General features: G+C 42.5%; 1 protein-coding gene across 2 annotated transcripts in view; it reads left to right on the top strand.

The window, feature by feature from the left end:
* The window catches only part of SAMD4A (sterile alpha motif domain containing 4A), a 203447-nt gene that overhangs the window by 142244 nt on the left and 38614 nt on the right, over positions 1-22589 (top strand). The window contains exons 3-5 of one of the 2 annotated variants that reach the window (XM_006920168.2): positions 8234-8497; positions 19680-19789; positions 22103-22189. In XM_006920168.2, coding sequence (XP_006920230.1) covers positions 8234-8497; positions 19680-19789; positions 22103-22189 — 461 coding nt within the window. The remainder of the gene's footprint in view (positions 1-8233; positions 8498-19679; positions 19790-22102; positions 22190-22589) is intronic. The other variant, XM_006920169.3, reaches the window with a different exon arrangement.

The raw sequence follows: 22589 nt of genomic DNA, 5'->3' as shown, positions 1-22589 counted from the left end.
CTTCTCCTCTGGACGAGTGTTGCTGAGGTGTCAAGATGTAAAAGGATATGCTGATGATTTTGTTCAGCTACTCTAGTGATGGTCTTGGGATCAATTCTCTGGGGGTGGGGTTTGATTACCCAATCTTGAAACCCTGGCTACTTGCGGTTCCAAATTTGGATTGCTTCGCTGGTACCCACGCTCAGTTAGCAGCCTGGGAGTTGTTAAACACAGGATGGACATTGCATTTTGTAAACCTAAGTACTTCCTGGGTAGACATGTGAGCTTGGGACACAGCAGTTACAATTTGAGAGACGTCTTTTAGAAAGGGGTAGGAGGGAAGTTTTGTCATCAAACATCTATCTTTGAGTTTCTCCACCATCTCTCTTCCTTAAACACAGTGACTGGAGCATTTTTACAGATAACATTGGAAAAGTAAAAAGGAAGTATCTGCTTAAATCCACTCCTGGCCACTTACTTGACTCAATTATTTACTTGGTGTCATAAACAAAAATGATTCAAATTCTGCAGCTCTAAGCTCGTTTCTGAACATCTATTTACTCTCTGTGTGAGGAGAAATTCCATGGACAAACCTAAAGGTTAAGTACATGTAGATGTAACTATAGATATGAAAATAAACATAATGCAAGGAAGTAGACGTTAACCCACTATGCAGGAACTTTAGAAATGGCAGGGTTGATCAGTGGTTCCTTGAATTGGCTTAAGCATCTGCTTTAGTTGTATCAAATTACTTCCACAGTTGATGTCATTGGTTTTGATAGAATGGAATGAGAGGATTTAGGCAGTTTCCTTCTAAGACTGCTTGATTCGAAGTTAAACGTGTAAGATTCTGCTGTTTTCTATTAAATGTATATATTGGCTTCTTGTCTAACTTATTTCCTAAATAATGACAATGTAAAGTCAAACAGCAGTTATCTAAAATAGATTTTCTACTGGATGACACCCAGTTTTGCCATTATAGAAACTGACAAAAGAGGACAAATGAAATGTACCAAAGATAAATGCAGCTATAAAAGTCTGCCAGAACATTCTAATTTGCTTCTTAAAAGCCCACATGTTTAAGTGGTAATGTGAAGGCAGAAACATACATCTTTGCTCTGCCCAAAGGCTGAGCCGTCTATAGAGTAATAAGAGCCGACACCAGTGACAAGGACTCGCGTTATTGGAAAAGCCTCTCAGGTACTTTTCTCTGCATCAGAATGCTTTCACTTCAATACCGTATGGAGATGAGAATAATGAGAAAAAAGATTTAGCTGTGTGTGTTTGTCAACCTTGTTATGATGTTCTTTGCGGCTTTCTCTTCTTCTAGAGTCTCCATTTGTTTTGTTTTGTTGCATAGGCAAGTGAACACTTTCTCTTCCCAGAGAGTGTGTGGCTTTCTCCTGGGCTTGTCAGAAACACCCCGTCCACCAACCACATCTTGGCTTTGAGGCATGTTCTCTCTTCTTCCCCCGGAATGAGGTGGAGTCTGAAGCGGTGTGGGGGAATCATCTTCTGGTGTCCAGATGTTGTGAGCTCTGGTTTTCCAAACCTTTGGACAAGAAGCAGAGAGCAAGCATGCAGAGTTGAGGCACATAACCTTACAGATTTGCTTTTAATCTTTTCCCTGAAGCAATGAGGGCAGAGCATGTTAATTTTAACCTTAGCAATTAATACCCTCCTTCCCCACCCTTACACAAATCTGTACTTGACCATAAATGTGACTGGTGTTATTTTGTCTTTTTTTGCATGATGTCACTGATCAAATACTCTGGTTTTGTTTTGATTGTTTCGTATTGTTTTTCTAAATGTATTCTTGCACTACTATTAATCTTTTCTTCCCCCAAAGATTCCCACCACAGGGCCTCAGATTACTGGTGGTGGTGCCACAAAACCAACTAAAGAAGAAGAATCGGGGTCTAATGTCGTTTCACCACTGAGCCTTGCTGAAATGTTGGCTTTTTTTTTTTTTTTAAGCAAAAGCTCAGAATTATTCATTCAAGCAGTGCTATCAAAACTACTCTTTGAAAATGGAAAACCTTTAGTAGCAGTTCCTTAAATGCTCTGAAATCAGTGCTCTCAAAAGAAATTCTTGGGATGGCACAAGAAAGATGCTCAATAAATAGACCTAAACCTAAGGGAATGAACAGAAACCCTCCTCCAGTAACTTTAAAACAATAGCTATAACTATTTTGTAGCTGGTGATAAGTTGAGTGTCTTCTTGTTTAAATTTGACAAATATCAAACCATATCCTGCAGCAAAACTTAAGAATTATATGTTGTGAGCCCTTAAATTGGTGTGTTCAGCAAAGGTTCTGCTGACACTTCTGAATTTCTTTTGGTGAGAGATCTAGAAAATATTGTTAAAATACATCATTAGCTGGAATATCACTCAGCCATTAAAAAGAAATGAAATCCTGCCATTTGCAACTACATGAATGGACCTAGAGGTTGTTATGCTAAGTGAAATAGATCAGACGGAGAAAGATAAATACCATATGATTTCACCTATATGTGGAATCTAAGGAACAAAAAGAACAAAGCAATCAAAAACAAACTCACAAATATAGTGGACAATTTGATGACCGACAGAGGGGAGGTGGGTTGCGGGGCTGGGAGAATGGAGTGAAGGATTAAAAAAGTACAAATTAGTATTTGATAGTTAGGCATGAAGATGGGGAACACAGCACAGGGAGTGCATTAGCATTAATATGATGGCTAAGTGGAGGGCCAGGGGAGGGAGGGAGCAATTGGGGGAATCGTTTTATGAACAATATAGATGTCTAACCAATGTACTGTATACTTGAAATTCATTTAAATAAATAAATTTATTTTTTAAAAGTACACCATTAGCATCATATAAGTAGAATATTCCCTGTGTTTTGTCTTAGTATGTTGACATACACAGCATATATCACCGGAGTTGAGAATTGTCCAGGACTTTTTAATTCAGGAAAGAAATTCTAAAGTAATATTTTCAAATCATATGCCAATGCTTAGTCTCCTCATTCTGCTTTTTAGAATTCTTAAATTAGAATGAGTTAGTTTTGGAAAGTTTAGTTGCGCTAGCTATTGGATTGAGTTCTATCACATGAGCACTTAGAATTTGAAAAATTAATAAAGCACATGTTTTTCTGTGAAAAGGACAGCTTTTTGAATTAGAAATAGAGAGACTAGCTTAGGAAAAAGAGGATTAAAATTGCAAATCAGGTCTGTGTGGCTGAACTCATAAGGTCCCTGAGGAGGGTTCAGTGCTCAATCTCGAGGTGAGAAGGCAGGTTATTTGGTTTGGTGAAAGAGGATGACATCAGGAGCATGAGAATATTTAATGTCCTTATTTAAAAAAAAAAAAAAAAAGTCAGCTTCGGCAGTCTAGATTCCAGACTCTAATCTAGAACAAAATGCTAAGCCTGGAAATAAATGGAAACGCATAGTGGAAGCAATGAGAAGTAATGGTTGACTGAATATGAGGAAATGGAATAACTATGGAAGGCATACGGAGGATTTTAAGCCCATGAGCTCCCAAGGGCACCTGTATTGCCTGCGGAAGCCTCACTCAACAGAGACAGCAGAGAGGACCAGTCATCTCTACTATTTATTGAGTTCATGACTCAATTTTTAACAAATAAAACAGCTGGAGTCTTCATAAAACCACCATACTTCGAATCTACTAATCAAAAAAATGTCAAAAAGAGATTTGAATTCAGCAACATTTAAATTTATATTTTATTAATTCTAATACTCTTTATATATACATATAAAAACCATTCATAGCCTAGCATTTCGTCTACTAACAAGGCTGGGTGCACATAGGATTTCTCAGGTCCTTCTACTACCCCAGGACCCAGAGCTCACAACTTGGGAATTACTGAATTCTGTAGTCTTTCAGGGGGCTTCAGCTTTAAAATGTTATGAATCTATGCTCATAACAATAGTTTTTAAAGCATAAGTTATGTTTGATATATAACTTTAAAGAGAGCAGAGAAGTATGTAATGTATCTTTAAAAGATCTCCATTAAAGTTTGTTAGGATAAAGTTTGATGTTAAGAGTCAAGCTTCAGTTTTCTGAGCCGTTCGCTTATGGAGATCACTTCCCTCCTTGACAGTGAGGTATAATACTTAACCTGACAGTGAACCAAGGAAATATTTGGACCCGTATCCCAAAACTTTCTCTTTCCACAAACCCTTTTATTTGTCATCTTAGAGAGCAGAAAAAGTAGTTATACCCAATGTTCTTAAAAGAGCACAAAACATCCTGAAAAGCCTTTTCCTGAATCTTATTTCAATAATTAAAAGTTGAGAAGGAAGTTGAGTTTGGTCAAAGGAAATGGGAAATAAATCGATTTCCAGGCTTTCAAGAAAATACTCAAGAGAACAAAACCCAGAGCCAGGTATCGTTTTTTCCTCTAAAAAGGCATTGAAAGGAGCCACATTAAAGATGCTCGGAGATAAAAAAGAAATCATAACTTTTGATGGAGTTGGCTGGCCCTGATGGCATGACAGAGTTCATTGCCAGATTACAAGACCCTCCGTACGTGCTTCACGCTACTCGACTGCTGTAGCAAGATTCTTGTTAGCTGGTTTTTTCATAGTTCAACTAGACTTACTCAATATTTATCATTCGGTTTTGGTTTACTTGAATTTATGTGTCCCAAAATTTGCAGTATTCTATTGACATACCTGAAATTTCTTGTAGAGATTTCTAAAAATATTAGCAATATTGTATCTATACTGTACACAATATTAAGTTTTAACTTCAGTTTTTCCAGAGCAAAAGAGGCAGGATTTTGCTCTCTCGGGTAATTTTTAGTATGATTTCCAGTATAATAAATCTTCCCTGACACATGCTGGCCTTCCACCCTCACTATTATAAAGTCACAAATGTAATATGAATTTAGGGCCTCGGTTCTACTGGAACTTGCCAATTACTTATCTATATTGAGTTTTTATTTTTCAAGGTTATTTAATTCTGCATCATTTGAATATGACTTTGGGGCAGCTTAAATCGGAATGAAGTGTTAGCCGTTGTCACCCGCACAGCAGTCAGCGAGTGAGAACATTCGAAAGGTCTGCCTCTAGCCAGGGTCATCCTGGGGCAGTGTGTCTGTCTTGTCACTGTTCTCCCCTCCCTACTCATAGGAAAAGGAATGTATTTATTTATTTTTGCCTGAATATCCATCCCCTCTCCACTTCATATGAGTTCTTTTGGTTTAAAAAAAAAAAAAAAAAAAAACGGAGCGATGGGGCAACCAGCGATCCTCTGCTGCCGGCCACCTCTGTAATTCCACAACCGTGGGGCTTGTTTTCTTGAATTCTTCCTGCCCGTGGCATTTACTCCCTCTGCCGCTTTATGCCAAACAGAGTACTCCAGCACACAAAGTCACACCGAAATCAGCTTTGAGGTCACTATTACCTCAAAGTGGCACTGTTGGAGGTCACCTGTCACCTGCTTCAATCTCCTTCCCACAGGAAGACAAGCCTGTATCACCTTGGGCCCTCATTTCTCTCCGGAGAAATGAGACATTAGCCCAGCACAACTTCGCTTCAGTTTAGGTGTAGTGTCCAGCCTGGCCGTAAACCAATGGCCTTCTCTCCAGATCAAAAGTTCAGTCCGAGGTAGTTCGTTTGTGGAAAGTTGATCCTAAGGAGACATTCTGAATTTGGTGCCCTTTGTGGGAGTCTTTATGATATAGGCAGGAAGGGGCCTTTAGTAGAAAGTCATTGGGAAAAGCCCCTGGCACTTCAGATGTACTTGATGTTTTATTAGAGGCAGAGGCCACTTTCATGCCCTATGACTTCAGTCAAGCTCAGGAATGTATACGGAAATAAGTGTAGTTTCTATGAATAAATCCCTGTAAGTCCCATTAAGTTAGGTAAACATTTAGTTCCATTCTCAGTAGCCAGTGGATTCCTTGAATATTGAAGCTTCCCTAAGGGTGCCCATAGGTGGGGATGTGGCATAGATTTCAAGGAAAATTTAGGTGGAAAGAAGCAAAGTGGCTCCATCCAGTAATGGAATTCGACTACTACATATGTGTGGTATTGCTCTTAGCATCCAAACATGGAGATCTTAGTAGCATTATTGCCCCATGGTTATCGATTCAGTTATCACCTCTAACTGGGCTAGGTGCTAAGGGTTCTGCCAGCTCCCAGCTGTGTCTTTCTTTTTGGCAAGGCCTGTTTCTACGGTTTCATGCTTGCTTCAATCCTGGCTGTGAAGAGGAGCCCCCACATCCACTTGGGGCACAACTAGCTGGCACATTTAAGGTATCCACCAGATATTCTGAAATGGTTGCAGAGGTAGCAGAAAGCAAAGACGTCTGAGCTGAAACATCACAGCACTCGGGCAGCCCTAAAAAAGTCTACCCAATTTTATATAAATACTTAGACAGGCATGAAATGGATTTTCTGGATGTCTGGCTTTTCTTCTTATTGGCTTCTCTCTTCATTTTTGCTGCTGTTTTTTTATTTTTTATTTTTCTTTTCCTGCCCTTTTTTTCTTTTTCTCTTGCTAATTCTGATCCAACCAGGTAGCAATGCATTTTCCAGGGAGCCTTTTTCTATAGTTTCTTCCCAAGTCTATTTAGTGGAAATGCAAGCTGTTTCAGCCTGTTAGAGTCAAAATTTAAAAAAAAAAAAAAAATGTTAACGTTCCCTTTGCGTATTTTGAAGTTAGATGGTAATTCCTTGCCTTTGATAGAATCTACACAAATTAGAAATTTCTTAGATTACAAATACTAAACTCAGCAGCTCCCTTTTTTCATCCTTTTATTGTCAATAAAGAAGTTTCTAGACCTGATTGTGTCCCTTTCATACACAAGGCTGCCCTTCCGGCCACATGAAGCCAGATGGGAGCATTGACAATAAAGGTGTGGACTCATTGCTCTCAGAGCCTGGTTGATGTCAGCTGACCACAAGCAGCCAACCCACACCACTACTGTCCCCCATAAAGGTTTGGGAAACACCCGGTTTTTTGGCTCTGGTGTTTATCTTTTTAGGTGGGGGCAAGGTAATCTGCTACTCAGGTCTTCTTTTGTTAAATGCAGTTTAACAAAAAGCAGAACTTACTACATTGGGACGCCAAGTCTGCTTCCAAAATAAAAACACAGAAAGATTCATGCCAATAAAGAAGTGCTAGCCTAGACTTAGGAGAGCAAATACCTCATTGGAGGGGAGAGAGCCTGAGGTGAAACTTAATGACTTCCCTGAAAAATGTTTAAAAATGCATGTGGCTCAATTCCATGTTAGTACTGCCGCAGTCAAAATAAACTGGACCTGTCAGGAACCAGTGCTGAGAGAATGTTATGAATAGATTTCTTTCGTAAAGTTGTCACTTCACACACCCAGCAAAACCAACCAAGGGTAACGTCGGCTCCCTCAGCGTTGATTTTGGTTAAATCCCTCCCTTGAATGACCTCAATTTAATTTGGCTAGTTATGTGAATTTTTTTGCTTTTTCCTAGTCTTCTGGAAAAGAAATTAAAGTTGGGGGCTACGCAGATGTTGCCTACTGTGAGGAAGGGCTGAACATGCTGGTGAAAGCCATTCCCAGCTTGCCGGGAGCACCCCACTGGCTCCTGAATGAAAGCCTTGTTACCTGGGAGTGTTTTCAATATAAGTTTGGCCTCAACCTGTGAAGCCAGGCGAAAGAATCAACCCTTTCACACACACTGCCAGTGTTCCATTCCCCGAGGTCCGTGTTAGTGCTGGGCCCTCACTGAGCCTGCACCCCCTTCAGAGGTGCTAGTTACCCTGATTCCTGGTCAGAAGGACTAGTCTGCCTTCTTCTCGTTCAGCCCAGCAAAGGTCCCCACTGGTAAGGAAGGTCCACCCTAACAACATGGGTAATGTCATTTTGTGTGTGTTTAAAAAAATTGTCCAGCACATGCTCTTTTCGCTCTTGGCAGATGGCCACTTTGCCAGGCTGTCACACCTCGCCTGATTTATGGGCCTACTGCTACGAATCCTGATTTCTAAAGTTGAACTAAAACCAGATCCCCACACACAAAGGCTAAGGTCAGACGTGCAGGCACTATAGGTGTAGCCGCCTTGGAGAAACCCAACCTACCAAGAGGTAGACAGCATCCTGTTTACCACTTGAAGGGAAGGACCAGGCCAGGCCTGTAGTCACCCTCTGGGACCACCGATGGAGTTGTAAGACAGCTAGCGGCATCTCTCAGGGGTATTATGGGTTCTTCTGCGGCCCAGGCGAAAGGGGGGCGAATAACCTATTTCATTTTATTTTTTTTTTCCAGTTCTCTCAGGCCAGGCACACCACAGCCCTTTGAAACGATCTGTGTCCCTTACCCCACCCATGAATGTGCCAAACCAGCCTCTAGGACATGGATGGATGTCTCATGAGGACTTGCGAGCTAGAGGACCCCAGTGCCTCCCATCCGATCATGCCCCCCTGTCTCCACAAAGCAGTGTAGCCTCTTCAGGAAGTGGTGGGAGTGAACACTTAGAAGATCAGACCACTGCTCGTAACACATTCCAAGAAGAAGGTAGTGGTATGAAAGGTGAGTGACTGAATGAGAAACCACTGGGAATAGAGTCTCTCCCTTTATTTGGAGTCAGAAGGGTCAAAAGAGAGGGAGTCAGCAAGAGAGAAGGAACTTACCCCTCCCCCAGGCTTATGCGTTGGACCCACCCCTCGCAGAGCTCCAGGGTTGACCTTGGAGGAAGGGCTCGGATTCCCCTTCCAGGTCTTCTTGCCAAAACCTGGGAAGCAAGAACTAGAGCAAGAGAGGTCAACGCCCTCTTTTTTTTTTTTTTTTTTTAATGCAGTGACTTGCAGTCAAATGAGTCACAGCCAACGCTGATAGGATCTGCTGTTTGCACGTGCGTTCTTTAATCTGCCCTGTTTGTAAAGACGCTGAGCTGCTCCAGCCTTCTACCTTATTGGCCGTGTGTTGCCATGGCCAGGGAACCGTCAATAATTCAGCAAAACAAACCACAGAATCTTTTTTTAAACTTCTCTTAATGCAGAACTGTAGTAGTGCGCTTCCTTTCTCTCTCCCTTTTCCTTTGATATCCAAAGAAACCTTTCAACCTTTCTCTCTGCATCTGTTTAAGGGTCATGGAAATACTTCTCTGACAGTGTTTTAAGCCTAATAACAGATTTGCATACGGGTGATGAAGGTCTTTTGTGCGGCATAAATAAATGTTCCTACATTGCCCTGTAAATCTACCCTCTTCTAAAGATACTCATCAGAAGCTAGAAATTTCCAAATTACCCATGATAGGTTAAGAGGATATGTGTGTTCTGTATTTTTAGATGCCTAAGAGACACACTAATAACAATTTTAGATGGAAAAACAATAACCAGTCATGCTCCTGGGACTCCGATGCTGACAGGAGGCTCTGAGAGCACTCTCTTTGCTGGCATTAATAGTCCCGAGGTTTTGCTGTTTTTAATCTTTCCCTCGAAAAGGATCAATGTTGACATAGGAGGCTCTGTACCGAGTCCCCTCCCTCCCATAGAACCCGGGCACAGAAAGATACCTACAACTGCCCAGAAAGGTGCCAGTTGTAAAAGAGCACCAGGCTGAAAAATAGAGGCAGCTAAAGGGAAGGAAGCCGCTCCTCTGTGCATTCCCTGACCCTTCCTCTTGGCTGCGTAGGTCCGTGCCCTCCCCATCCTGCCCCATCCCGTAGTACATGCTGAGTGCCCAGAACAAGTGGATGTGTCCTGATGTTTTCCTCTGGTAATGCAAATGGATCCTTAAAGGTGTTTAACACGTAACAAAAGCGATGCTTGTTTTGGTATGGAAGGGATTGTGTGTCCTCTTTCTCTTTCACAGTTTTCAGGGAAATATGTCATAATTTTGGATACCCAGCAAAACCCATTTCTGAGTTTATGTGACATGCTTATGTGCTCAAGCAGCTGAGCCCCAGGTGATGGGTAGCAGGTGAGGCTTAGCCAAGCTTTAGGTAAGCCAGCAGGGCATTTGTCACTGGGGCATCGAAGTACCTGAGGGACCAAGAGAGGCAGAGACAGCTATTGCCGTGGTCTAGCTTCTTTCCAGGCGAAGTGGAACGTCTGGATGGCATGTTTCCAAGAAAGTGTATGTGCGGTTCTAATTGGTAACCGTGGGAAGGAGGCCTTTGTACTGAAGGGTAAGGAGGGTCCTTCGGGAAGGCCGTTCACCAGGATACAGACTTCTCCCAGAGGGGAATGCTGGTTCCACCGACCCATTATGGGAGGTTTGTTCTCTTTTCTTTCTTTCTTCCTTTCCCTTTCTTTTTTCTTTTCTCTTTTTTTTTCTTTTTCTTTCTTTTTTCTTCTTTGTTTTTTTTCAGGTCATGCACACCTTAGACATTCTCTCAAAGTATGTAAAGTTGTGCTCATTGTGTGCTGGCATTTGGAGAAATGAGTAAAAAAATAAATAAATAAAAACACGTTTTTAAAGAGAAATGACTAAGAGAAAATTTGAATAAATGTTCCATTTCTTTTAGAGTAAAAGCCAAAATATTCCAAAGTTCAAGGACTATCCTATAGAAATGATGAGAATTGTCTCCCTGGAGTTTCTTCAATCAGAAAATGACACAGACAAGATCTTATATCCAAGATTTTCTTTATAGGCCCAAGGAAACAGGCTATTTGGTGACTGGAGACTCTCTTCTATGTGTGCCTACCTTCTGCTGATCTACTAAACTGTATTTCTTCCAGAGAATTAGATTAGGATTTAAAATATCAAGCCCTTAGCAAATTAAGGGGTAAAACGTATATGAAGAAAGGAACGTGAGAGACAATGAAGGATTCTATTTGTGGGAAAAGTATATTTGCAATTTAGCTGATAGGTCACATAGTAGAAGCGTCCACACTGGAAAGCAGCAGCATTCCAGAGTCAGGGGCCAGTGTTTGTAAAAGCCAAGTGCCCCTCCCTTGACAAGTCTTCACGGGGTGGCCAATGCTCAGGATGCTGCCATCAAAGACAACGCAGGACAGCCTCCCAGGAGAGTGCCAGAGAAGCAGCCCTCAACAAGCCTGTCCCAAAAATGTGTCATCTGATTCCCAGGTCCAAGAGCAGATGCCGGTTTAAATTTCCAAATTAATTCATACTTTCTGAGAAATGAAATACGAAATCCGCTGAAGTACTTTTAAAAAGAGCCAGCTCTTCCTCCCAGATCCACATCTCTTTCTTCTTGTGACCAGGCCTTCGGACAGGAATGTCAGCCCTTTTACGATACGTGCTGGCCCACCTCAGCCCTCATCTAATTGTTATTTTTCTAATTTTTAAATGGCCTGTTTACAAGAACAACAAGGAATCTGTAGTAGAATTTGGAGGAGTCCTAAATCTCTGGGGGATGCATGTCAGCCCTCACCCCGCACCTTGGGAAAAGAATAAAAAGTCACCATAATTATGTTTAATTTAGTGTGAATTCATCATTCTTGCCAACAGCTGTGCATACCTTGCTGAAACACTGTGTTCATCCAGTCCTTCCTTTTCATCTAGACAGAGTAGCCAGGTTTGGCTATGAATTGTCCCTGAGGAATGTGCCTCTCGGGTCAAAAGTGTGAAATAAAGCTCACGGCCCAACATTCTTGCTCTTTTTATGTTTTCACAAACATCGATCTTGTCCTCTTTTCGTCTTGGTGTCAGCCCTCCCTGCCAAGGATTCTCTCTCACTAAGTCCTCTCCCAAGTAGACCAACTCCTGCTCTCAGAGAATTAACATCATCTGCCTGCTTTGCTTTGTTTTTCCTTTTATAGTAAATACTCATCCTGAAGGTTTAAGTCAGCTCTGAAGCACAGATTGGCTGTCCCTTGGGGCAAGGATCTCAGACGGGTTTATCAGGCTAAAGGAAGATTGGGATCAACTACTCAACTAGAAATTAATGAGCAGAAGTGAGAACCTGAGTGGGAATGTGAAAGTTTCCCCCTTTAACGTTCCCTGTGGAGGCTACTGGTTATACATGGCCTAAATGTACTGGTTGTGGTTTCTAAATTCAGTTGTCCTTGTTTTTTGCAAAAACTGCATTCAACTTAGCCCAGAGGAAAGATTCTTGATACTGAGTCAGTGCTCACTTCTAATAGCCTCCTTTCCCTCAGCATCACATGAGTAGGATGTTTTCTGTTACCTCTTCCCTCATGTAAAGCCTTCATGTGGCCAAGAAAAAAAAAACAAACGATATTCTCATAAATTCCTAGAAAGAAGAGAAAATATGAAAGAGAAGTCCATTGGTAGAAAAAGCACTTTTGCCCTCATATTAGCATCATGTCCTCAGAAATGTAGAAACCCAACAACTAAAGACTTTTAAAAAGACCAGGACTGTTGGTGGTTGATGTGGCTTTGTTATATGGGAGCAGAGAGAAGGGAATTAAAACTGGTTAACAGGTTTCATCTCTGTCCTCATTCAAGTCAGTTCACTTTTTTGAGCACCTGCTGAGAGAGGCTTTGTTTGGACAAGCTGTTGGGAAGACAGGCAAAAGAGACTGTTCCCGCTTCAAGGGACTCACTGTCACATGAGCAATAAACAAGTACCTGAAGCTGGTGCAACAGCTTTGAAAACATCTTGGAGACTGGCCCTAGGTCTGGCTAGCACCAAGGAGGGCCCTAAGTCAAAGTGGAGGGAAATCAAGGAAAGTTCCTGGAGGAGGAGAGACCTGGAGCTGAGTGCCAGAGCGTAATTGCAGGTTAGCCAAGTATAAAAGGTGAGGGAAAGGATTCTACACAGAAGGAGCAGCACGTGGGAAAGCATGGTGATGAGACAAGTCGACCAAGTAGGTCCTATGGCACGAGGGTTGAGAGTACGGGAGACGGAAAAGCCAGGTGCTAGGCTCGGCAAAGGATTTTGGCTTGTTTCCCGACGTTGGTAGAAGCTGTTGGAGGAATTTCAGCAGCAGAATGACCTGCTTCGATTTGCATACTAGAAATAGGACCCTAACAGCAATGTGAAGGATAAATCAAAGTGAGGAGAGGACAGGGGATTCTGGATTTGGAGGCCAGATGAAAGGTGGAAGATATTTCAGTAACTGAGGAGGAAAATGAAATCGGACCAAGGCGCTCGGCAGTAAGAATGGAGACAAGGAATACGTTTGCAGGATCTCGGTGAAATGGACTTGATACAGCTCTGAAATGAGTGTATGCTGGTGGAATGTCGACAGTGAAGGAGTGGGAGGAATTTAGGATGCTGCACGGGTGTCTGCCTGGGACATCTGCATACCCATAGTGTCATCTATAGCAAAGAGTGTATAGGAGAAGAAACAGACTGAGGGGACGTGTAGAACATTCCAGTGGAGGTGTGCCAGCCAGGACCTCAGCGCACCATGCTTGTTGCTGGCCCAGCCTTTTCAAGAGCCCTGGCTCCTCTCACCTGCACATATTAAGCATTATGCTCACCTGCAGTAAAGTGCAGGTGACGGACTCCATTCCAGATTTCTGGCTAGCAAAGCCCAGAGCTTTGGGCTCCGAAAAGTGAGAAGCTCCGTGACTTTCTACTCACAGTTATCAGTGTGAGAGGGGGAGATTGGGGGTCTGTTTCTCTTGAGCTTCAGCCATACCATGACAAATTAACATTAATCGAGTAGACTTATGGTGTGTGGCATTATGTTAGTACAAAAATATAGAGGTAACCGAAACTGTTCATATGGTTTGCGTACAGACATGACAGTAGTAGAAAAGAAAGCTTTGGCTCTAATAACCTTGATAGAAACATAGCAGTTAAGAGTGGAGGAGACCAGTGACTATGAAAATATGCTCGGTTTGCCTTTTCTAAGGAGTCTTTTCTTAAATGAAACTTATGTAAACTTTTTTTCTTCATAGCAAAGGAAATATATGGCCTATCCCGAAACAGTCAGTTCAGGGTTTGGGGTTGTTTTTGAAATGTAGAGCTTTGAACTTTTGCCTGTCCCAGAATGAGATTAGAAAAGTTAGAGAAGTGTGATCTTTTTTAAGAAAAAGGAACTTGTCAGAAGCCTTCGTAAGGAAGGTTGTGAATATAGGGTCATAAAGGGGAGCGACGGAAAGGGAGTGACACAGCTTCCTGTGTGGCTGGGACACTTTTCAACATGGCTGTCGTGGGAACCAGTCGCTGTTTTCCAAATGTTGACTTTCTAGACATTGTCTTGAACTTATCTAACTTAAAGGTCAGAATTTAGTAAATTTGCTTAACTTAATTCCAAGATGCCAACATATGACCTGCATGGATAGGTCCTTATAGGCTCAGACTTATGCTACCTCTTCTCAGATAGGCTGAGAGCCCTGATGTCTTTGAAAAGCAAATCCCCAAGATTCCTTTGGATTCTAAGAGTCCTGGGTCTTTTAGCCACCATTCTTTACCAGGCACATGACATGCTTTAAGGACTTTGGTGGCACACAGAGGGCAGCTTTTGACGTAGAACCCAGCTGCTGTTTAACAATGCAAAGCAGGCTGCGTGTAGAACATCACTTATAAATGTCATAGCTAATAGAAACTACGAGGAGAAGTTTAGTCTCTCTGTTTGCATCTAACCCTTCTAAGTGAGTATTTTACCACAAAGTAGGCCATCTCTGTGCCTCCCAAGACCTCAACATGCTCCCCACAAGCATGGAACCCCTCTTGGAGGTCACCATGGACACGTCCCAGGGTTGAGGAGAATGCTTATAGCTCCACAGGGATCAGAGATCAAGATGCCTTCTTTCTTTTCCTCAGAGGCTGGAACAGAATTGGGCTCCTCATTCTGCTCTGGCCAAAAATAAAGACAGTCTTCAGTAATCTTGATGGTGTTACTAGACTTCTGCTCCTCATTTTTGAAAGGCATATTTTCAGCATTGAAGAGTTAGTCCCTTCTAACCCCTCAGTTGGCTTTCCCCTCTTCTCCCTCAAAGACCAAGGATGCAGTCATATCTTAGAAAAGAGTCGTCTGAAATTAGCCTGGCTTTCTGTGGTGAATGGGAATTTCTCTTTCATCTGCAGGTACCAGGACCACCACAGGTGAGCCTTCATGTGGAAAACGAGGCTTTTCATGTTCTCTCTTCCAGGAATCTTTCACTCCCTGCCCTTTATTTTGCTTCCCACATTGTGCCCTTCAGCAATATTGGTCCCACCAATTCTCTCTTGTGGTGCCGCCTCATTAGTGGGGCAGGTGCTGCATAGCCTGTTGACCTGACTGGTATTTGCAGCCATTCTCACAGCGGGCATTTGAGAAAAGCAGACTGAGTCTCATTGGAGCCCACATCCTGTGTGCACTGGGGCACACACCACAAAGCCCCTCTGTGGCTGATTTGGCCAAACTTTAAAAGGGAAATAGAAGTCAACACTATTGGAAACTTGATTCCATTGGTAAAGACCAGCAGGTAAATACAGAACAGAACATATAAAAGGTGGGTGTAGCACCCTTATAAAAAATGGCTATGAGAAAATAAACCATGTGGACCGTAGAAAGATCTGGAAGGAGCTTTGTAAAGGATGGACACTGTGGCTCGGAGGCCCACTGTCTTCATGTGAGTGGTGGTGCTTTCTCCTAGAAACCTCCTACCCTTTGGCCTTATCTTCTCAGTTTCCTCATGGGCTCCTCTTCCCACATATTCCCCTAACAGCCTGGTATTTCCAGGGCTCCGCCCTGGCTCTCTGCTGTTCTCATTCCATGCTCTTTCCCAGAGTGACCTCACCCACTTCTATGGCTAAAACAACCACCATGTGCTACTGATAAGGAAAATGGGTCTCTGACTCAGACCTCCCTTCAGAGATCTTGAGCTGCTGATTTCTGCACCTGGAGGACCTAAAGGCAGTCACATTCAACTGACCTAAAGAGGAGTTCACCATCTCTCTCTTCTCACCCCAAACCTACTGCTTCCCTGCATTTTTTATCTCCCCTGTATTTTCTGTCTCGCCAAACCTGAATCAGAGGAGCCATCTTAATTCGGCTCTTTTCTCTCTTTTATTCTCTATTCTTCCCTGATCATCAAGTACCGTCGATTTACATCCTTTCCTTCCCCTCTGCCATTGCCCTCCCAAGCCACCTCCAAGGGCTTGAATTCATCTCCTGGCCTCCACTCTCACCATCCTCCAGTCCAGTCTTTCCATTGACAGTCATCATCTTTCTAACATACTCATCCGACTGTGCCTCAACTGCTCAGATTTTAATAGCTTCTCATTACCCACCCACAAGATAAAGTCTGCTCTCCTTGTTTCAGCATTATAGATTTCAATCACCTGACCCCCTGCCTATTTGCCCCACTTTGTGTCTAGCCACTCTCTATCATTCACCAAAATGTTTGCTCAACTCCGAATGCTCTCTTGGCTGTGTGATTTGTTTATATGCTCTTCCTGCTTCCTGGGTTAGCTTTCTCAATATGGTCTGCCCAGTGTCTCTGGGATTGCTGCTACTGTGAAGCTATCCCTCACTTCCCAAGGCAAACCGAAATGCTCATTGTTCCGTGCTTCCTAGAACATTGAGTAGACTTAGCACTTGTCCTGCAGCTATGACAGTTTTTTTTGAGTCAGCCATTCTCTCCAGATTAAAAGTTCGTTGATGGCAGGAACATGACTTCACAGAGCCTGGCCCACATAGTAGATATTTGAAAAATGTCGAGTGGGCAAATATCAGGATGCCCACACTTGGCAAGGAAGCCATAGCATCTTTATCTCTTGCACTACGTGAAAGAGTGACTCTCTAGTCTGGGACCTCCATTGGCATGTCCATCAGAAGCAGCCCTGATGAAGCTAAAAAGCTGGATACCAGCCAGAGGTGGGAGCCCAGGAGGCATGCATGTCTTCAGTCACATAACTCCTCCAGGAAACACCTTCACTTCTCCACTGCTTGTCTGTGTCTTCCAACCATAGCCACCATTTCACAGAATGAAAAAGGTAGGTCTGAGGTTATGTTAGGTGGTGGTCAGCTTTCCATCCAACCATGTGGCATCTGGACCATGGAAAAGGACCTGAGCTTTAAATTAAAATTTGGCCCTGGTCAACATCTTACAGAATCTGGCATTCAGGTCATTGGAATTCCTGGCTTGGGAGGAGTCAAATAGTGAAGGTGCATGATTCCATTTTTGATGGTGTTTTGTTTTAATCTGTGGCAACAAAAGGTGCCTCGCCACCAACCAGGGAGTGAAGGTTAATAGGCTATGTTCTTAAGAACTGAGATTTCCTCCTCTTTGTTCATCAGTTCACATTGCAGGTAGGAGAGCTCTTTAAGCACCCAACACTGAACTAGGCTCTGAGACACTTGCTGTATAAGCAGAGTCAACATGTGCCTGCTCCAAAGAACATAGAGCCAAGAAGAGCTTATGTTTCCTGGGAACATATCCAGAAATAACGCTTCAGGAAGGCCTAATTTGCTATGCTCTGAATTTGTGTAGGAAATTTTTTTAGGAAAACAACTCCCAGTGACCTGTATTTTGACTAAATGAGCGAAGCAGTTTCTTCTATTCCTCTAACCAGGGGAATTCTGGTTGTTAAATACTATTATAGAAAGGAACTAGCACTGATTGAACTTGGAGTTGCCAAGCCAAGACTTGCACCCCACTCTCTCCAACTCATACTGTTACCTTGGCTTATAAAGCACCCACTTTGCCATGTGATTTAGTAGCTCGGGATTCTGTTTGTTTAATCATCAGTGGATTTTGCATGATTAAGCTGTAGGGCACCCAGTGAAAATTTGGCTCATGAGGTTGGCACTGGTTACCCAGATTTTTCTGAATCATGATCACTGAGTTTTCTGAGCAGCAGCTTGGGTTTTTCAAAGATTTTTGCTATTTAGCAAACATGAAACCTGGTGACAAAGCGGTAACATGTCACTGGCCTGAAAGCTGGAGCTTAGTTATTTGCTACTCACTCTGCAGAAGTCTGAGCATTGTTTTAACAGCAACAGAAACATGCTGGAGAACAAAGTCTGGTAAGACAGCTCCAGGATGTCGTGGGAAGGAAACTACCTCCCAGGTTGGCATGTCCGGGACTTGTGATTGAATCACAGTTTGAGTTGAAGAGGATGTAAGCGGTTGGTACTTTGTGCCTGGGGAAGCCCTGTCTCTTTGTGGTTAATGGTGGTCCCAGAGGGACTCTCCACCTGTCACAGTAGAATGAAGGGCTCCAGGCACAGAATCAAGGTATTTCTTGCCTGAGATGACTGAATCTGTTCTTAAAATACCATTGGAAATTTAATTCAATTTCTCCAGAAATTCTTCTTTGGCCTTCACATTACTGTGAATCAAAAAGTAACCTCGCCAGATCCACTCTCCCCTCCTATACCTTTGAGTTTCAGAAGATCATCCCATACCCACATTCCCCAAGCCTGGATGTGGTTCACCCAGGGGCAGGGCCTGATTTTAGAACAGGCCGGGCCTCTTTAATCAATCCCAGTTAACTACTCTAAATATTGAAAATTACAAAGTTTCCACTTAGTGTGGCGTGTTTGTGGTCTCTGTCAGTGCCTCAGAATAAAGCACTTAGCAATAGATAATATCTTGCAATCAACATGGTTTGTAATAGATAATACTTCATAGAAATCATGAATAATGTTTAGCCAGTGCTTCAGCATTTCAGTTGACTTTACAGTCACTGTTTATTTAGCCCTCCCACTGATTGGCTGTTTTGTCCCCATTTTACAAGACATTGATATGATGTAGGAAAATGTTGAGAATCAGAAGACCTGGTTCTGGTCCCCACTTTACTGAGTACTTACTCTGTGATCTAGAATTAATGACTTAATTTTGCCATCTGTAGAACAAGTCTGGTGGAGGAAGATGATTCTAGAAACTTCTTAAAGATCCTATTAGCTCAAAAACTCTGACTTGAAAGAGCATGGGCAAGGGCTTTGTTTTGGTTGTATTTAGCAAGGTAATCGGTCACCCGTGGATTTTCAGTACAGTTACTATTCAGTTTTCCTAACTCCAGAATCCCAAACTGGGGCTTATTTTGGATGTGTTTGGAATTTCCATTATCCTACGGCTTAGCCAGTCTTTGGACCTTTCATGCCTCAGACCTTTCCCAACACTCGTATATTTGTGGTTGACATTCAAGGAAAATGTCAGAGACACATCCAGATACATTCCATAACTTGGAGAAATGGTCAGCAGACACACATACGCACTAGAGTGATAGTTTTGGGGTCCAGGATGCTCTATTCCCACTGGAGTATAGGAAGGAAAAAGAACGATCAGGCTAAGAATGACGACGACTCCACAAGTAGGGGTCTACAGCTGCCTGGTTTCCTTGTCCCTGTGAAAATGGCAGAAACAGCACATGGAAATCTGCACTGAGCCTAGAAAGAAATGATCTTGAGGGCTAAGAGTCATCGTATGTAGTTTTAAAATGCTAAGTCAGTTCTTTCCAAATCAGTAATGAAGTAGTCTGGCCAATGCAATGGTTCCTTGTCCCTTTTTTGGTCATGAACCCTTTCCGGAATCTTACAGAAGCTATGGATGTTTCTCTGCCAGAAAACTACCCATATATTCACAAATTGGGATATAATTTTAGGGAATTCCTTTATGCCCTAAAGCCCATGGACCCCAAGGTAGCAACCTCCTGGTCTAAAGTAAAATAAGGGAACCCAACAGAACTAGACTAAGAATGTCAGGGCTAGACTGAGACTTCTAAGTCCAGAATTTGCTGCTAAAATTAAACAAGCAGTAACACAAAGGTATTTTTTTTCTTTTTTTTTCCCCCTCTGACCATCACTCTCTTTTTCTTTCTCTATTCCCACATCTTTTGTCATCTCCTCCCATCCCCTCTCAATTTCTCTCCCCATCTCTTGCACGTCTTGCACCACAGATGTTCCAGCCTGGTTAAAAAGCCTCCGCCTGCACAAGTATGCTGCGCTGTTCTCCCAGATGACCTATGAGGAAATGATGGCCCTCACCGAGTGCCAGCTGGAGGCTCAGGTATGTATTTCGGGGATCTATTCCCTGAGAGGTGCCCCAGGTGGAACCTGAAGTTCAAGTGCAAGACAGACCTTATTTGGACCCATACCTATACCCTCCTAGTAGCTTGCCTTCTTCGAGAAATTGCTAGATGCTGTCTGGCATTGCATGGTGAGTATGGCTCGATTCTTGCCTTCGTGGTCCAGTAGGAGTTGGAAGACAGGCAGATAACCACAGGGCAAATGAAAGTAAAACAGAGTATTATGAAAAAGATATAACCTAAATGTTCTCACTAAGTTCCGGGATGCTAGGGAGAAATCAGCATCGTCTCCTAGAAAAGGTACGTTTGGTCAAGGCCTCAAAGAACCTGTGTCCTGCTTTTGCTTTTCTTCCTCCCTCCCTCTGTGCCACCAGGGCTTGTTTGGGGAATGACTGATTGATTAGTTGTCCATTGTCCCATCTTGTAACAAATCAGCTGAATTCTAGTAATTATTGAGTAGAAGCACCATGTCATGCTTCAGACCTTTGTCAATGCTTGTACAAAAACATGTTCAGACTGGTCTTAGTTGAGATTGGAGTAAGTTGTACAATGTTTTTTTTTTTTTCTAACCACCTTCAATAACATTGGACAATCTGAGAATGGGATTACCCCAGGTTTCAGACTATATTTCCCTTCTGCATAACATAAACGACAAAGTTGCTCCTTCCTTCCAAGGCATCCTTCCCCAAGTGTGGATGCCAAATGCCAGGTCAGTTAACAGAACACCCAAAACTAAGCATGTTTCCTACCACGCTGTGCTCGAGTAAATAGATCTGACCGATGTCTTTGTTTCCCGTGTTTAAAATGCTATTTGCATGTTTTGAATTGACCTCGGTTTCCTTTGAGCAGTGATTTAAAAGAATTAATGGTCTGAACAGGCTAATAGTATTTCCCCTGCAGGAAGAGGAGATTGTACCATTTGGGGCAGAGCTGGTCTGGACACATACCTCCCAGCAGATCGCTGGATTCCCATTGCACACTTGGTACCCTCAGTTAACCTCTGCAGGCCTGGCTGAATACCAGTATTGAGATGCAAGACAAAACCCAAAGTCACTGCACATTCTCAGAGAATGAAAGGCACTAATTTCAACTTCCTAACACTTCTCCCTCTGCTCTTTTCATCTCGATTGCTCCTTGAGATCCCAGGGATTGATGAGAACTGCTTCTAAGAGCATTTTTGTGTTTGAGTCAGAGTTGAGAAAAAAAAAAATCTAAGTCATTCAGTTGTTCGACTTGAGGAATAAAAAACAAGAAATAATTGACAGAAAGGGCAAAGCCAGAGGCCAGCACAAACTTTTCAGAATAATTTTATTCACTTGGACTCAAAGTCAAGGCTAAACAGAAATATACCCCCAGTGCTTCATCTTGAGAGTGAGTTCAGTTGTCACTTGACCACTTAATTTTTCAAGTAAAGGAGATGTCATTGGTGTTCCCATCTTTTCTAGTTTTTTAAGAGGAACTCTATGAGTAGTTGCAAGAAGTCACCAGAAGTTTATACAAGACCTGATCTGGGAAAGGACCTCCTATTTGGAAATTTGCAATATCTAAAGTCAATAAGTGTTCAATTTAATCCTTAGGCTCACCATTCCTACACAGTTAAAAAGATACACAACTCTAAATGTGAGTCCTAGTTATTTACCTGAAGTGACAACTGAATTATAGGTTTAAGTTTTCATTATGGAGACCAAAGACGGGCTGCAAACTGACAAAAATTGCCTGTGTGGTATGACACCAGGTGAGACCTCTACTGGATTTCCCATCTTTTCAAGATGGGAAATACAGGAAAGGTTTGAGAAAGCCATGGTTATCTGCATGGGGTCGGAACCTTCAGGAAACCTGGGAGGGACTGAAATGATAAAACATGGAAAAGAGAAGTATATGACTTAAAAATGACCTTTTAAAACTATGAAAAAATTACATGCTGGGCGGGGCGATTGGCTGTTCTATCGCTCGCTCTCTCTTTGTCTCTCTTTGTGTCTCTGTGTCTCTGTCTGTCTGTCTCTCTGTTTCTGTCTCTCTCTGTCTGTCTCTTTGTGTGTGTGTGTCTCTCTCTCATAAAGGTCACGGCCAAAAAACACAGGCACATGTGAACTCAGATGAAGTTAAAAGGTTAGTAAGAAAAGGTTTATAACAAGAGATTTATAACAATAGGCACTAAAGAGAGAGACAGATGGATATTTACTAGTCTGCAAGCGTGTAGGAACAAAGCAGATAGTAAAGTACTAAACAGCCTCTGAGAGTCTCTAAGCTGATTCTTAAAAATGTTTTTATATACGACTTTTATTTAATTACAGAATGTTACCAAAGGTGCAAGACACAAAATTGTCATCAGTATTCAGAAGCTCAAAGAAAGACAAAACCTCCTGAAGTCTTTGGAAAGGGTAAGTTACCCTGGGTGAGGAACCTTTTCCACCTTGATCACAGGAAGATGGACCAAGGACACTTCTCACTTGAAAGTGTCATTGACAGACCTTATAAAGTGTGTCACGCTGTTTCCTTACCAAAGTCAGAAAAGAAATGAAATGATTTTGAAGTGAAGCTTCCTGGTTATTCACGCTTCTGTGTAACTTGACCGCTGAAATGTACTTATTCCCTGGGTCCAGGTAGCCTGTGACTGGCCATCCCAGACCACCGAAGAGGTGCCGTCAAGTACATTTTTTTTGTGCACATTCCCCTGTGCCTTTTGTACATTTGCTGAGATTAGTAAGGGATTCAACCCACAAGCAGAAACTGAAATCTTGATGAAACAATGCAGGAAATATGCAGATATGCTTCATTCCT

This window comes from Pteropus alecto, unplaced genomic scaffold (genome assembly GCF_000325575.1).
Source record: "Pteropus alecto unplaced genomic scaffold, ASM32557v1 scaffold86, whole genome shotgun sequence".
NCBI classification, from domain to species: domain Eukaryota; kingdom Metazoa; phylum Chordata; class Mammalia; order Chiroptera; family Pteropodidae; genus Pteropus; species Pteropus alecto.
Note: the sequence above shows the minus strand (reverse complement) of the source record. Positions and strands in the feature narration are given on the sequence as shown.